Source organism: Gymnoscopelus microlampas, assembly GCF_963454915.1.
Source record: "Gymnoscopelus microlampas genome assembly, chromosome: 5".
NCBI classification, from domain to species: domain Eukaryota; kingdom Metazoa; phylum Chordata; class Actinopteri; order Myctophiformes; family Myctophidae; genus Gymnoscopelus; species Gymnoscopelus microlampas.
The window spans coordinates 48,599,429-48,616,869 of record NC_139942.1 but is presented as its reverse complement, the minus strand read 5'-3'; the positions used below and the strand labels follow the sequence as shown (position 1 = coordinate 48,616,869).

General features: G+C 38.5%; 1 protein-coding gene across 3 annotated transcripts in view; it reads left to right on the top strand.

The window, feature by feature from the left end:
- The window catches only part of LOC311046380 (myomegalin), an 84,254-nt gene extending 79,107 nt beyond the window's left edge, over nt 1-5,147 (top strand). For all 3 annotated transcript variants that reach the window (XM_084058643.1, XM_084058642.1, XM_084058641.1), the window contains one exon: nt 873-5,147. In XM_084058643.1, coding sequence (XP_083914769.1) covers nt 873-1,027 — 155 coding nt within the window. In that variant the 3' untranslated portion in view covers nt 1,028-5,147. The remainder of the gene's footprint in view (nt 1-872) is intronic.
- The last annotated feature ends 12,294 nt before the right edge of the window (nt 5,148-17,441 follow it).

The window sequence follows — 17,441 nt, the reverse complement described above, 5'->3', positions numbered from 1 at the left end:
TGGCATCGGGTGATGTGTCATAAACATTTACACCTATCTCGCACCCAATAGAGAAAGCAGGTGTTTTTTTGTGTGTGCATGTGTGAGCACGATGTGTGTGTGTGTGTGAGGGGATAGATAGAGAAACAGCTTTGCTCAATGGCTTTTGAGAGACTATTGAGACCGCACTAACTCACAGCAAGTAAGTAGCTGTTAGATGTTTTATTTTATTTTATTTTGTAGACAATTGAACACATGGTCATTTTAATTTAGTCTCCTTGGAAAAATGAAGGACCTTCTTTTTGGGGGGACTTTCCTTACATTTCTAACCTGCTGTTGATCATTCATCCTCTGCTTTCCATCTCGCAAGCTATTTTATTTCCCTCCGTAACAATGTAAAACTTAGAATAACTAACTAGAGCCCAACCGATATATCGGTCTGGCCGATATCAGCCATTGATTGACTTTTTTTGACAACATCGGTATCGGCAATTATGCAGCCAATGTGTCCTTGTTTAACTACTTTCAACCTTATTTATTGTCATGTTTTGTCAATTGGTCAAATAATTTAAATGGTTTGCTTATAAGATAAATCCAGCTAGGTAAATATTCTCTAATAGAAACTTTAATCAAATCGGTTCAAGTTTTTCAAATTGATTAGAAAATGTTGCACTTTTTGACAAAATATCGCTCCAAAATTGGGATCCGCATCGGACCCAAAAATCTGGCATCGGTCGGGCTCTATATAACTAACATTGTTGCATTGTTGTTATTTGGGATTCCACCTGCACCTGCCGATGGCTGTAACATCATCATTATTATCCGCTGTCAAAATGTCTGATGATGCCTGCTTTCTCTCTAAACTACTTCTCTGCCTGTTTCCCCTCCCTCAGCTGAAGACCCACGAGGTGTTGCCCGGGAGCGGCCTACTGATTGGAGTCTCCTGAAACCCGGCGACGCGGCCGACATTGCCATGGCTACGCCCAAACAGCGTCTCGCGGCTCGGAAGCGCGGCAGCCAATGCCTGTTGGAGACACTGACTTGTTAAAGGAGATCCAGCCCCAAAACGGTGCCACCTCTGAACTCTGACCTCTGCACCGAAAACAGCCAAGACCTTCCCTCCACCTCCAGCCTTATCTGTCATGTCCTGTCCTTATCCAGCTGTCCTGTCCCTCCACCCCTCCCCTACCATTACCTCCTGTACGTCCTGCCTTGAGAGTGTCCCCACTCCCCACCCCTCTCCTCTGCCACACCAGCTCAAATTTATAGGCAATATGGACAACATTATTGCAACTTGAGCCTTATCCAACTCTGCCTTCTGTCTTACAGTCAATTCATTATAATCCATCGCACGATGGCAGTATTACGGAATATAAATTAGGCTTCATGTTTCCCCCCACACTCTCTTCTTTCCCTTCGACCGCCTAACTACTACATCTTTGGGCGTCTCCGAGCGATAAAGTCTGCAGTTTGCCTTGTTGTGAGAGCGAAGAAGAAGGTGTTTGCAATGTGCCTCTGGTGGCTTCAGTAATGCGTGTCCTGGCTCTGGTAGACGGGAGTTGGTTGGAGTTGGTCCGTACGTGCTGATCTCAGACCAGATTTTAGCTTCCGACCCTAGATTCAGAGAAGGTGAGGATTTGAGATTATCAAGCTGGTCTGGGATCTGTATCTACGTGCGAGCCTCTTTTTAAGAGCCGTTGGACAGAATTGAGTGTCGATGCATGTTTACTCACAGCTCGTGAAAGGAATCCTATTAGTCACATCACATGTATGTACATAAACGCCTGTGCACAAGAACACGTCGACGTGTGTTCCAATCGCTTCGTCCGAGGACGAAATCCTCAACTTTGACTGCCACAGAAATGCAAGTTTACTTCCTTGTGGCATGAAGATATTTCTGCAAGTGCAATGCAAATGCAAATGACATCCACAATGTATCACCAGACACCGTGAAGGAATGTACGTACGTGAACACTGCTAATTGTGAACTATAGTTCTGTTTGTGTCGGTGGAGGAAGCTTGTGAACGGTCTGTCAGCCATTAGTCCAGGGTTCTGAATAGCAGAACCACGGTTCCATTACAGTCACTCAGTAGCCTCATCCTGCACTGGTAATCACCAATAAACTTGGAAGGGAATATTGGACAGGGGAAAGACAAGAGACAAGCTGTGTATGGTCTTATATACTTTATTGTCAAGTGTAACAGATATTCTAAATCAGCTATTTTTGGTGATTGACAAGGCCATTGATTATAGTTAACTAAAACTAACAAAATAAGGAACAGTAGATGTGGAGAAAAAAAAAGAATTAAGTTAACTGAAATAAAATAACCAGACTTTACAAGAAAAAAAAAAGATAACTGACACTTTTGTTTGCTTACAAAAATAACTAAAACAAACTAAAATAATAGATCCTGCATGCCTTTCGTTTTTCTTCTTTGTTCATTTTTTTCATACACAAGCCCAGTATTTTGGGTGAATATGAAATCTATCTTCTAATGTTTTAGCTGTGTCAGTTTAAAGTGTGAACAGTTTTTAGTATGACATTCTGTCTTTATTAAACAATACTTTTTCTGGCCTTTTTGAACCTTGCCCCTGACAAATACCCCATCTTATAATAAATATAAAACTAATCAAAACTCAACTAAAACTAAACATTTTCAAATGAATAAAATCTTAACTAAACTAGGCATATCCGTTTTGAAAGCTGAACTGAAATAAATAACCGGTACGAGGAAGTTTACAACAGATTGGGCATAAGGATAGGGCATAAGGGCTCAAATGGAACCAGGCCAAACGCGTATTCAAACTCCTCAGCAGGGGTTCTCATACGAGCATGTGCAATAATGAAATAGTGTGTATTGAATGATCATGTACACCAGCTTTACGTTCTGTTTTCTTTTTTGCTTGAACACTGGATCCTAAAGTATTTACTCTCACGAGGACAGAATATCATCAGTGCAATGTTGCATTGCCTAAGCCTGATTTATACTTCTTCGTACGACGGAGTCACACGCCGAAAATAGCGGACCTACAATACAATTGTCGGCTCTTTTCAGCACGCGACTTGGTCGTACGACGTAGCATAAATTAGGCATTATTCTGTTCTAATACTACTGACTAAAACAAAGTGCTGTTGCTTTTTTTTCTGCAGCGTTGATGCATGATAAAGACAAAGTTGATGGGTTACATGTTTTGTGTAATACAGGAATCACACCAGTACTTGCCAAAGTTTGAGCTTTGAACTCCTTTTTTCACTTATTTGCCTTATCCATGAGGATGACAATCCCTGGGTTTAATGTGGATGGTCAACAAAGCCCTTCTGATGGACATGTAATTGTGGCTTCCTTTTTATAGGGCCTTTAAATCTACTAGAGACGGTAACCGTTAGACCTTTTTTGTTGTGGACCAAATCTTTGCGGAGTGGATCTTAACCGATGGCGCTATTATTGCTAAATGCGACTTCTGTGCACTAAAATGTATTCCTGATGGAAATCGATTTGAAACCAAGAAACTAGAGTTGTTTTGTTTTGAAGTTATTGGTCGTCAGGCAATTTGACAGGACGTTCCCATGGTGTTGGCAATAAATGTAAATTAATGTTCTGATTCAAACTTTGGCAGGCTACTGGTGGGTCCATTGTCTAGAATCAGCATATTATTTAGAGTTGATATTCAAGTCCTTCACATTTTGCTTTGATGTGTAGCCTATTCTTGCTGTACATTTGCCATTTTTCAGCTGTAAATTACCTGCTTTTTTCTGTATTTAGTTTACCTTCGGTGTGTGTGTGTGTGTGTGTGTGTGTGTGTGTGTGTGTGTGTGTGTGTGTGTGTGTGTGTGTGTGTGTGTGCGTGTGCGTGAGTGTGAATAATCACATCCAACATTTGCTTCATGCAAAGTTGATTATCGGGATAGCCGTGCAATAGCTTTGTATTGGTTTAATTTGATGTTAAACATCATTGTATACTTGCTTTATGAGCGTAGGCCTATTTCACTTCTCTGCTTTGTAATGATTTGTTGTGTAAAAGTTAGAGAATCAGGCCAATGTTTATTTTTTATTATAAAGTTTAAACTAGTCACACATGCTGTCATCTCTTATGAAATTAATCTATGCCTTCATGCTTTTTAAAGTCGCAATATTAACGTCCACCTTGAATAAAGCTCCAAGTAACATTGCTTTGCCTGCCTTTAAAGTTAACTTGAGCTCTTAACCACTTAAGCCCTGATTTGTACTTCGAAAATAGCTGATCTACAAGCTCAGGTTGCGGCCCGTTGTGATGTGCTGAGACTGAGAGCTTACAGATCTGCGATTCAATATTTTTGAAATATTGTGAACTTTTGGGGGGGAAAAGTAAAGAATTCAGAACGTTTTTTTGCATTTTCTTTTTACTTTTTTGGTAAAGATATTCAGAAAAAAATCATATATTTACAAGCCCAAAATATGGACACCAGGGTTAAAGTGGTTAATTGGCTCAACTGTATAAATGGCCTTGAACTAGTGCTTGAATGTCTCCTTTTCAGGACACAGTACTAGCTTTTGCCAAATTGGGTCTTGTTTGCGCTCCATTCATCAGGAAACAAATCATACGATGAAATACAATAAAATACATTGAGTAAATTGCCAAAAATATTTCTAAATTGTGTTGGTTATTTTCTTAGAAAGAAAGTAATGTACAATTATGTGCAAAAGCAGAAACAGAATTGGTTTGAAAACGACTGTGAGTCTGTAAGAGCGTGAACAATGCCTACCATGTGTTTGTTGTTTAGAACAGTGGTTCTCAACATGGGGTATGGGGACCCCCAGGGGTCCTTGAGGGGGTTCCAGGGGGTCGGCTAAATGATAGGTTGTTAGGACACCAAATCGACCCTAACTCTGAAAGTGTACTCTTGAAATAAAAATATAAAAACGGTTGAGAACCACTGGTTTTAGGGGGAACTCAATAGCAGAATAAAACAGTTTATTGTTGGTATTGAGTTGTATATGTATATAGTGCTATTTGATTGATGCAGCTACTGTACTGTATGCTATGTGATTGAAGAGGGGTTGTGTGCCTGTGTGTAATGCAGTATACTAGAGCACTTACACAGGACTCCAATAGATCCTGTCTTGACAGCAGTCAGTGCGTGCGTGTTGTGGTGACAAAGTATTATCAATGAAGGACTTGGGGGGGGGGGGGGGGGGGGGGAATAAAAAATATATAAAGAGCATAACTAACTGTGTGTAACTGTGTGGCCTAAGTTTGTGGGAAGATACACCAAGTGGGTCTTGATTCTTGTAGCTGTATAGTTTTCACAAATAAAAAACAAAAACAAATAATAGAAATCAATCTTTGTTCAATCCGAATCATATCATTCTGGCCAGCACAGAGTTTACAGCAGCATCAGGAAAGGTAATTAATTTGATAATTTTGAAATGTGTATATTGTTACATTTCTATAGGGATTTCCCCACCAACCCAGTAATAATGTCTATATACACACACAGCATAAATATGATATGACATATTTTGTCATAAGAGATTATCATGGTACAACCACGCTGGTGCCAAAATCCTCCATCGACCTCCATTATAAATCTCTGAACTTTTAAAGGAGTACAATTCTAAAACTATTAAACATTTCAAAAATTCCTTTTAAGGCAAACATGTCCACAGTAAGATGAACATTTTAAAGTATGAATGGGGTTACTAGCAGTACGTATGTAGGATTAGTAGCCTGTACTCGTTTCCCTTTAAATGTCAGTTTCCACATTGACAATGCATGGGGCGCTTAAAGTTAAATATCTCCAAAACTACAAATGATTTCAGAGAAAAAATCTCAAGCATGCATGTCCACAGTAAGGTGGAATTTGAAAATTGTGAATGGAGTTTCTAGGTGAAAGTTTTTTTTAGTTTATTTTTTAGGTGCCAAAATCCTCCATCGACCTCCATTATAAATCTCTGAACTTTTAAAGGAGTACAATTCTAAAACTATTAAACATTTCAAAGATTCCTTTTCAGGCAAACACGTCCACAGTAAGATGAACATTTTAAAGTATGAATGGGGTTACTAGCAGTAAGTATGTAGGATTAGTAGCCTGTACTCGTTTCCCTTTGCCGCATCCACAATGCATGGGGCGCTTAAAGTTAAATATCTCCCAAACTACAAATGATTTCAAAGAAAAAATCTCAAGCATGCATGTCCACAGTAAGGTGGATTTTTTGAACTGTGAATGGAGTTTCTAGGTGAAAGTGTTTTTTTGAGGTCCCAAATTCTTCCATCGACCTCCATGTTAAATCTCTGAACTTTTAAAGGAGTACAATTCTAAAACTATTAAACATTTCAAAGATTCCTTTTCAGGCAAACATGTCCACAGTAAGATGAACATTTTAAAGTATGAATGGGGTTACTAGCAGTAAGTATGTAGGATTAGTAGCCTGTACTCGTTTCCCTTTGCCGCATCCACAATGCATGGGGCGCTTAAAGTTAAATATCTCCCAAACTACAAATGATTTCAAAGAAAAAATCTCAAGCATGCATGTCCACAGTAAAGTGGATTTTTTGAACTGTGAATGGAGTTTCTAGGTGAAAGTGTTTTTTTGAGGTCCCAAATTCTTCCATCGACCTCCATGTTAAATCTCTGAACTTTTAAAGGAGTACAATTCTAAAACTATTAAACATTTCAAAGATTCCTTTTCAGGCAAACATGTCCACAGTAAGATGAACATTTTAAAGTATGAATGGGGTTACTAGCAGTAAGTATGTAGGATTAGTAGCCTGTACTCGTTTCCCTTTGCCGCATCCACAATGCATGGGGCGCTTAAAGTTAAATATCTCCCAAACTGCAAATGATTTCAAAGAAAAAATCTCAAGCATGCATGTCCACAGTAAGGTGGATTTTTTGAACTGTGAATGGAGTTTCTAGGTGAAAGTGTTTTTTTGAGGTCCCAAATTCTTCCATCGACCTCCATGTTAAATCTCTGAACTTTTAAAGGAGTACAATTCTAAAACTATTAAACATTTCAAAGATTCCTTTTCAGGCAAACACGTCCACAGTAAGATGAACATTTTAAAGTATGAATGGGGTTACTAGCAGTAAGTATGTAGGATTAGTAGCCTGTACTCGTTTCCCTTTGCCGCATCCACAATGCATGGGGCGCTTAAAGTTAAATATCTCCCAAACTGCAAATGATTTCAAAGAAAAAATCTCAAGCATGCATGTCCACAGTAAGGTGGATTTTTTGAACTGTGAATGGAGTTTCTAGGTGAAAGTGTTTTTTTGAGGTCCCAAATTCTTCCATCGACCTCCATGTTAAATCTCTGAACTTTTAAAGGAGTACAATTCTAAAACTATTAAACATTTCAAAGATTCCTTTTCAGGCAAACATGTCCACAGTAAGATGAACATTTTAAAGTATGAATGGGGTTACTAGCAGTAAGTATGTAGGATTAGTAGCCTGTACTCGTTTCCCTTTGCCGCATCCACAATGCATGGGGCGCTTAAAGTTAAATATCTCCCAAACTGCAAATGATTTCAAAGAAAAAATCTCAAGCATGCATGTCCACAGTAAGGTGGATTTTTTGAACTGTGAATGGAGTTTCTAGGTGAAAGTGTTTTTTTGAGGTCCCAAATTCTTCCATCGACCTCCATGTTAAATCTCTGAACTTTTAAAGGAGTACAATTCTAAAACTATTAAACATTTCAAAGATTCCTTTTCAGGCAAACATGTCCACAGTAAGATGAACATTTTAAAGTATGAATGGGGTTACTAGCAGTAAGTATGTAGGATTAGTAGCCTGTACTCGTTTCCCTTTGCCGCATCCACAATGCATGGGGCGCTTAAAGTTAAATATCTCCCAAACTACAAATGATTTCAAAGAAAAAATCTCAAGCATGCATGTCCACAGTAAGGTGGATTTTTTGAACTGTGAATGGAGTTTCTAGGTGAAAGTGTTTTTTTGAGGTCCCAAATTCTTCCATCGACCTCCATGTTAAATCTCTGAACTTTTAAAGGAGTACAATTCTAAAACTATTAAACATTTCAAAGATTCCTTTTCAGGCAAACATGTCCACAGTAAGATGAACATTTTAAAGTATGAATGGGGTTACTAGCAGTAAGTATGTAGGATTAGTAGCCTGTACTCAAAAACATCTCTCCGTCCACAGTAACGTCTCCGGGGAGACATCAAATTTCTCTTTTGGGTCTTGAGTCGAGACAGAGGCTCCCGCGGAGACATCAAATTTCTTTTTTGGGCCTTGAGTCTTGGGACTCAAGTTCCAAAAGAGAAATTTGATGTCTCCGCGGGAGCCTCTGGTTCGACTCAAGACTCTTTTGGGTCTTGAGTCCAAGACTCAAATCCTGGAAATGGCAAATCAGCATGTGTCTGTCTCCTTGGGGTCTAGTGCTGTAATAGGGATAGACTCCTGTGTTCTTGGCTGTTGCTGACAATGACCCCACTTGTAAAGTGCATGAGCCAAATGCCTTTAATTAATTTGGTGGAATGACCCATCACGTTCATGTAATGTCAATGTACAAAGTTCAGTGTGCTTAGTTAGCTCTGTTGGAAGAGCTCTTGAATTCAGACCACAAGGTCATGGGATTGATCTCTAGCACAGGATCCTTGACATCTGAGCAATCTGACTTATGGGTCTACTATCTTCTTTCGCCTTTATCATAAAGGTTGCTGGACAATATATAGAGGATGAAATGTTATAAACATTTATTAAATAATATAATGGTAATATCAAATACATTGTAGAAATGAGAGACATTTATTAGCAAGACAGTCTTTTATTATAGTATTCCTCATTTTGCTGGTTTCCCCTGAAACCCCTTTACTGTTACAGAGTACAACTGCCTTAGAATCCCTGCTGACTAACTTCTAGAAAAACAAGTTAAAACCACCAGAAAACCTGTAACTTTCAGCCAACAGCATAGCTCAACTGGTAGAGCGTCTGTCCAATAACATGACTTGACTTGACTTGAGTGGGTTCGATTCCCACTCAAGTCAAGTTTCCCCGGTAACTTGGGGCAACGGATAAATTGACTGATATCCTTAGTGATGCTTCCCTTTGCAGACTAACTTCTAGAAAAACAAGTTAAAACCACCAGGAAACCTGTAACTCTCAGCCAACAGCATAGCTCAACTGGTAGAGCGTCTGTCCAATAACATGACTTGACTTGACTTGAGTGGGTTCGATTCCCACTCGAGTCAAGTGTCCCCGGTAACTTGGGGCAACGGATAAATTGACTGATATCCTTAGTGATGCTTCCCTTTGCAGACTAACTTCTAGAAAAACAAGTTAAAACCACCAGGAAACCTGTAACTCTCAGCCTACAGCATAGCTCAACTGGTAGAGCGTCTGTCCAATAACATGACTTGACTTGACTTGAGTGGGTTCGATTCCCACTTGAGTCAAGTGTCCCCGGTATCTTGGGGCAACGGATAAATTGACTGATATCCTTAGTGATGCTTCCCTTTGCAGACTAACTTCTAGAAAACAAGTTAAAACCACCAGGAAACCTGTAACTCTCAGCCAACAGCATAGCTCGACTGGTAGAGCGTCTGTCCAATAACATGACTTGACTTGAGTGGGTTCGATTCCCACTCGAGTCAAGTGTCCCAGGTAACTTGGGGCAACGAATAAATTGACTGATATCCGTAGAATAACTTGTAGGAGTGTGCTGGTTCAAATCCAGTACAACCCAGGACCGCTCGGTCCTGGGTTGTACTCCTGGGTTGTACTGGGTTGTACTCCTACAAGTTATTCTACGGATATCAGTCAATTTATCCGTTGCCCCAAGTTACCTGGGACACTTGACTCGAGTGGGAATCGAACCCAGTCAAGTCAAGTCAAGTCATGTTATTGGACAGACGCTCTACCAGTCGAGCTATGCTGTTGGCTGAGAGTTACAGGTTTCCTGGTGGTTTTAACTTGTTTTCTAGAAGTTAGTCTGCAAAGGGAAGCATCACTAAGGATATCAGTCAATTTATCCGTTGCCCCAAGATACCGGGGACACTTGACTCAAGTGGGAATCGAACCCACTCAAGGAAAGAATCATAGGAAAGACATCAATGGGATTTGAACTCATGGCCTCTGGATCATGAATACTGCGTCTCAACCCATTGAGCTAACAGATGGCTGACAAGTACAGCCTTCCTGGTAGTTTTCAGTTGATCTTCTGGAAGCCAGTCTGCAAAGGAAAGAATCATAGGAAAGACATCAATGGGATTTGAACTCATGGCCTCTGGATCATGTATACTGCGTCTCAACCCATTGAGCTAACAGTTGGATGACAAATATAGCCTTCCTGGTAGTTTTCACTTGATCTTCTGGAAGCCAGTCTGCAAAGGAAAGAATCATAGGAAAGACATCAATGGGATTTGAACTCATGGCCTCTGGATCATGAATACTGCGTCTCAACCCATTGAGCTAACAGATGGCTGACAAGTACAGCCTTCCTGGTGCTTTGACTTGAACAACAAACAAGACAAATAACTTTTAAAAAAATGTGTTACAGCATAAATATAAATCTTTTTCATGGGGGGCCCTGACACTACATCTCTTCACATTGGGGTCCACTGCCCAAATACATGTCAATTTGGGGGGTTGACAACAAAAGGTTTCAGAACCACAGATTCCAAGGAAACAGCTGTAGGTGAATGGATAGAGTCACTGACTAGTGAGCCGCAGGTAACAGGTTCAAGCCTCAGCTACAGCAGCAAGTCAGGATGTCAAATCAAATAGGTATTATTAGGAGTGAAATGGTTGTGTTTCTTCACCCCAACTGCACATGACAGCAGTTTTATATCAGTTTACACATGTACGTTATTTTCAGTGATGAAGACAAACCGCACAGACGTTCACTGTACTTTAGTACATTTTTTAAACTTATGACTCTGAGTAGAGTAAAATATCTATAAATCCTTAGTACATGTATGTTATTATGTGCCCTATAGTAAAGTGAAGACAGTTCATCATTTACAACTGTCTGTTAATGTGACTTTCTCCTTACCTGTTGCAAACTACCTGGCTTTCATGAATGCAGATGCCAAACAATTACTAGAATTATCTTTCATGTTTAATATATGATTCGTAAGACATTCGTAAAGAGTGTGTTGACCATTTGCTAACGTTATCATGGGCCTTGTTGTAAAGTGAAGACTATGCATTATTATTTCATGTTTAACAGTGATTAGTAAAACATGTGACATCAAAAAGTGGCAAAAGTAACGTTATATAGTATACAAGTATACAACAATTTATTAAGATATAAAATGTAGCAACTCTTGGCCACAGCACACACACTGACATTTAAACAAAGAAATTAATCACAACAGAATCACAGAGTAGCAGCTTGGAGCCTCTGCAGTCACCACCTCCCAGTGCAAGTTAGCTTTAGCTGCTAAGCTAAACTGCTAAGCATGGAGGACATTACTAGCCTACACATCAAAACAAACATTGTGGATACAAACAGCCACCATCAAAATACCCCCTAGTCATAATGCTACTTCATGTGTGTAAGATTAGCCATTTTATGTTACCTCGATCACCTGCAACAAGACAGTTAAAACACATAAAACATGAATTAGACATATTTCTGTCCAGTCTGCAACTGCATCACTGTTCACTTCCTCCCTAGTAGGCTACTGCAGGTGTAATGCAGGTAATCAGTGTGTTGCCAGATTTTGCAAAAGAAACAAGCGGACAGGTCTATGAAAACAAGCCCAAAAGAAGCAACTAGGCTCAGGCTCATGATAACGTCTGCAAATGGTTTACATACTCTTTACGAATGTCTTACGCATCATTTGCTTAACATGAATGATAATTCTAGTAATTGTTTGGTGTCTGCATTCATGAAAGCCAGGTAGTTTGCAACAGGTAAGGAGAAAGTCCACATTAACAGACAGTCATAAATGATGAACTGTCTTCACTTTACTGTAGGGCACATAGTAACATGTACAAAGGATTTATAGATATTTTAGGAATGTTTTACAAAGCATGTTAAACATGAACAAACACATTAACAGACAGTTGTAAATGATGAACTGTCTTCACTTTACTATAGGGCACATAATAACATGTACTAAGGATTTATAGATACTTTAGGAATGTTTAACAAAGCATATGTTAAACATGAACAAGCTACCAATAGCTTGTATATATTATGTAACATCAGTTACAAATGATTTAATAATCATTTACAGATGTATTATACATGGCTTATTCATGAATAGTTACTAATACCTTTATAGATGATTTGTAACCGTAGTTATAAAAGTTTTAGTAATCATTTACGAATGTCAATAAACAGGTTGTTAATGATTTGTTAATAGTCTACAAACTGCTTATAAACTTTATAAATAATTTAGAATGGGTCGTTACAAATGATTTAATAATCTTTTACAGATGTATATAAATGGCTTATTCATGAATAGTTCACTACTTACTAATACTTTACAAATGATTTGTAACTGTAGTTATAAAGGTTTTAGTAATCATTTACGAATGTCAACAAACAGTTTGTTAATGATTTGTTAATAGTCTACAAACTACTTATAAACGTTTATAAATGCTTTATAACGGGTCATTATTGTAAAGTGCTACCCAATTTTGTTTCTGTTTTCGTCACTCGTCACTTTTCGTCACTACCGAAACGGAAAAAAAGAATTCACAAAAAAGTCACCACCAATCAGCTTTAAATAGCCTGAAACGTGCTCCTAACAGGTTTTTGGGGGAACAATTTTTTTTCTATTTTCGTCACTCGTCACTTTTCGTCACTACCGAAACGGAAAAAAAGAATTCACAAAAAAGTCACCACCAATCAGCTTTAAATAGCCTGAAACGTGCTCCTAACAGGTTTTTGGGGGAACAATTTTTTTTCTGTTTTCGTCACTCGTCACTTTTCGTCACTACCGAAACGAAAAAAAAAAATCACAAACAAATCACTACCTATCAGCTTTAAATTGCCTGAAACGTGCTCCTAACAGGTTTTTGGGGGAACAATTTTTTTTCTGTTTTCGTCACTCGTCACTTTTTGTCACTACCGAAACGGAAAAAAAAATTCACAAAAAAATCACTACCAATCAGCTTTAAATTGCCTGAAACGTGCTCCTAACAGGTTTTTGGGGGAACATTTTTTTTTCTGTTTTCGTCACTCGTCACTTTTCGTCACTACCGAAACGGAAAAAAAAAAATCACTACCAATCAGCTTTAAATTGCCTGAAACGTGCTCCTAACAGGTTTTTGGGGGAACACTTTTTTTCTGTTTTCGTCACTCGTCACTTTTCGTCACTACCGAAACGAAAAAAAAAAATCACAAACAAATCACTACCAATCAGCTTTAAATTGCCTGAAACGTGCTCCTAACAGGTTTTTGGGGGAACATTTTTTTTTCTGTTTTCGTCACTCGTCACTTTTCGTCACTACCGAAACGGAAAAAAAAATCACTACCAATCAGCTTTAAATTGCCTGAAACGTGCTCCTAACAGGTTTTTGGGGGAACAATTTTTTTTCTGTTTTCGTCACTTGTCACTTTTCGTCACTACCGAAACGGAAAAAAAAAATCACAAAAAAATCACTACCAATCAGCTTTAAATTGCCTGAAACGTGCTCCTAACAGGTTTTTGGGGGAACAATTTTTTTTCTGTTTTCGTCACTCGTCACTTTTCGTCACTACCGAAACGGGGAAAAAAAATCACTACCAATCAGCTTTAAATTGCCTGAAACGTGCTCCTAACAGGTTTTTGGGGGAACATTTTTTTTTCTGTTTTCGTCACTCGTCACTTTTCGTCACTACCGAAACGGAAAAAAAAAATCACAAAAAAATCACTACCAATCAGCTTTAAATTGCCTGAAACGTGCTCCTAACAGGTTTTTGGGGGAACAATTTTTTTTCTGTTTTCGTCACTCGTCACTAGTCGTCACTACCGAAACGGAAAAAAAAAATCACAAAAAAATCACTACCAATCAGCTTTAAATTGCCTGAAACGTGCTCCTAACAGGTTTTTGGGGGAACAATTTTGTTTCTGTTTTCGTCACTCGTCACTTTTCGTCACTACCGAAACGGAAAAAAAGAATTCACAAAAAAGTCACCACCTATCAGCTTTAAATAGCCTGAAACGTGCTCCTAACAGGTTTTTGGGGGAACAATTTTGTTTCTGTTTTCGTCACTCGTCACTTTTCGTCACTACCGAAACGGAAAAAAAAAATCACAAAAAAATCACTACCAATCAGCTTTAAATTGCCTGAAACGTGCTCCTAACAGGTTTTTGGGGGAACAATTTTTTTTCTGTTTTCGTCACTCGTCACTTTTCGTCACTACCGAAACGGAAAAAAAAATTCACAAAAAAATCACTACCAATCAGCTTTAAATAGCCTGAAACGTGCTCCTAACAGGTTTTTGGGGGAACAATTTTTTTTCTGTTTTCGTCACTCGTCACTTTTCGTCACTACCGAAACGGAAAAAAAAAATCACAAAAAAATCACTACCAATCAGCTTTAAATTGTCTGAAACGTGCTCCTAACAGGTTTTTGGGGGAACAATTTTTTTTCTGTTTTCGTCACTCGTCACTTTTCGTCACTACCGAAACAAAAAAAAAAAATCACAAACAAATCACTACCTATCAGCTTTAAATTGCCTGAAACGTGCTCCTAACAGGTTTTTGGGGGAACAATTTTTTTTCTGTTTTCGTCACTCGTCACTTTTTGTCACTACCGAAACGGAAAAAAAAATTCACAAAAAAATCACTACCAATCAGCTTTAAATTGCCTGAAACGTGCTCCTAACAGGTTTTTGGGGGAACATTTTTTTTTCTGTTTTCGTCACTCGTCACTTTTCGTCACTACCGAAACGGAAAAAAAAATCACTACCAATCAGCTTTAAATTGCCTGAAACGTGCTCCTAACAGGTTTTTGGGGGAATTTTTTTTTTTCTGTTTTCGTCACTTGTCACTTTTCGTCACTACCGAAACGGAAAAAAAAATTCACAAAAAAATCACTACCAATCAGCTTTAAATTGCCTGAAACGTGCTCCTAACAGGTTTTTGGGGGAACAATTTTTTTTCTGTTTTCGTCACTCGTCACTAGTCGTCACTACCGAAACGGAAAAAAAAAATCACAAAAAAATCACTACCAATCAGCTTTAAATTGCCTGAAACGTGCTCCTAACAGGTTTTTGGGGGAACATTTTTTTTTCTGTTTTCGTCACTCGTCACTAGTCGTCACTACCGAAACGGAAAAAAAAAATCACAAAAAAATCACTACCAATCAGCTTTAAATTGCCTGAAACGTGCTCCTAACAGGTTTTTGGGGGAACAATTTTTTTTCTGTTTTCGTCACTCGTCACTTTTCGTCACTACCGAAACGGAAAAAAAAAATCACTACCAATCAGCTTTAAATTGCCTGAAACGTGCTCCTAACAGGTTTTTGGGGGAACAATTTGTTTTCTGTTTTCGTCACTCGTCACTTTTCGTCACTACCGAAACGGAAAAATAAAATCACAAAAAAATCACTACCAATCAGCTTTAAATTGCCTGAAACGTGCTCCTAACAGGTTTTTGGGGGAACAATTTTTTTTCTGTTTTCGTCACTCGTCACTTTTCGTCACTACCGAAACGGAAAAAAAAAATCACAAAAAAATCACTACCAATCAGCTTTAAATTGCCTGAAACGTGCTCCTAACAGGTTTTTGGGGGAACAATTTTGTTTCTGTTTTCGTCACTCGTCACTTTTCGTCACTACCGAAACGGAAAAAAAAAATCACAAAAAAATCACTACCAATCAGCTTTAAATTGCCTGAAACGTGCTCCTAACAGGTTTTTGGGGGAACATTTTTTTTTCTGTTTTCGTCACTCGTCACTAGTCGTCACTACCGAAACGGAAAAAAAAAATCACAAAAACATCACTACCAATCAGCTTTAAATTGCCTGAAACGTGCTCCTAACAGGTTTTTGGGGGAACAATTTTTTTTCTGTTTTCGTCACTCGTCACTTTTCGTCACTACCGAAACGGAAAAAAAAAATCACTACCAATCAACTTTAAATTGCCTGAAACGTGCTCCTAACAGGTTTTTGGGGGAACAATTTGTTTTCTGTTTTCGTCACTCGTCACTTTTCGTCACTACCGAAACGGAAAAAAAAATTCACAAAAAAATCACTACCAATCAGCTTTAAATTGCCTGAAACGTGCTCCTAACAGGTTTTTGGGGGAACAATTTTTTTTCTGTTTTCGTCACTCGTCACTTTTCGTCACTACCGAAACGGAAAAAAAAAATCACAAAAAAATCACTACCAATCAGCTTTAAATAGCCTGAAACGTGCTCCTAACAGGTTTTTGGGGGAACAATTTTTTTTCTGTTTTCGTCACTCGTCACTTTTCGTCACTACCGAAACGGAAAAAAAGAATTCACAAAAAAGTCACCACCAATCAGCTTTAAATAGCCTGAAACGTGCTCCTAACAGGTTTTTGGGGGAACAATTTTTTTTCTGTTTTCGTCACTCGTCACTTTTCGTCACTACCGAAACGGAAAAAAAAAATCACAAAAAAATCACTACCAATCAGCTTTAAATAGCCTGAAACGTGCTCCTAACAGGTTTTTGGGGGAACATTTTTTTTTCTGTTTTCGTCACTCGTCACTTTTCGTCACTACCGAAACGGAAAAGAAAATTCACAAAAAAATCACTACCAATCAGCTTTAAATTGCCTGAAACGTGCTCCTAACAGGTTTTTGGGGGAACAATTTTTTTTCTGTTTTCGTCACTCGTCACTTTTCGTCACTACCGAAACGGAAAAAAAAAATCACAAAAAAATCACTACCAATCAGACTTTAAATTGCCTGAAACGTGCTCCTAACAGGTTTTTGGGGGAACAATTTTGTTTCTGTTTTCGTCACTCGTCACTTTTCGTCACTACCGAAACGGAAAAAAAGAATTCACAAAAAAGTCACCACCAATCAGCTTTAAATAGCCTGAAACGTGCTCCTAACAGGTTTTTGGGGGAACCATTTTTTTTCTGTTTTCGTCACTCGTCACTTTTCGTCACTACCGAAACGGAAAAAAAAAATCACAAAAAAATCACTACCAATCAGCTTTAAATTGCCTGAAACGTGCTCCTAACAGGTTTTTGGGGGAACAATTTTTTTTCTGTTTTCGTCACTCGTCACTTTTCGTCACTACCGAAACGGAAAAAAAAATTCACAAAAAAATCACTACCAATCAGCTTTAAATTGCCTGAAACGTGCTCCTAACAGGTTTTTGGGGGAACAATTTTGTTTCTGTTTTCGTCACTCGTCACTTTTCGTCACTACCGAAACGGAAAAAAAGAATTCACAAAAAAGTCACCACCAATCAGCTTTAAATAGCCTGAAACGTGCTCCTAACAGGTTTTTGGGGGAACAATTTTTTTTCTGTTTTCGTCACTCGTCACTTTTCGTCACTACCGAAACGGAAAAAAAAAATCACAAAAAAATCACTACCAATCAGCTTT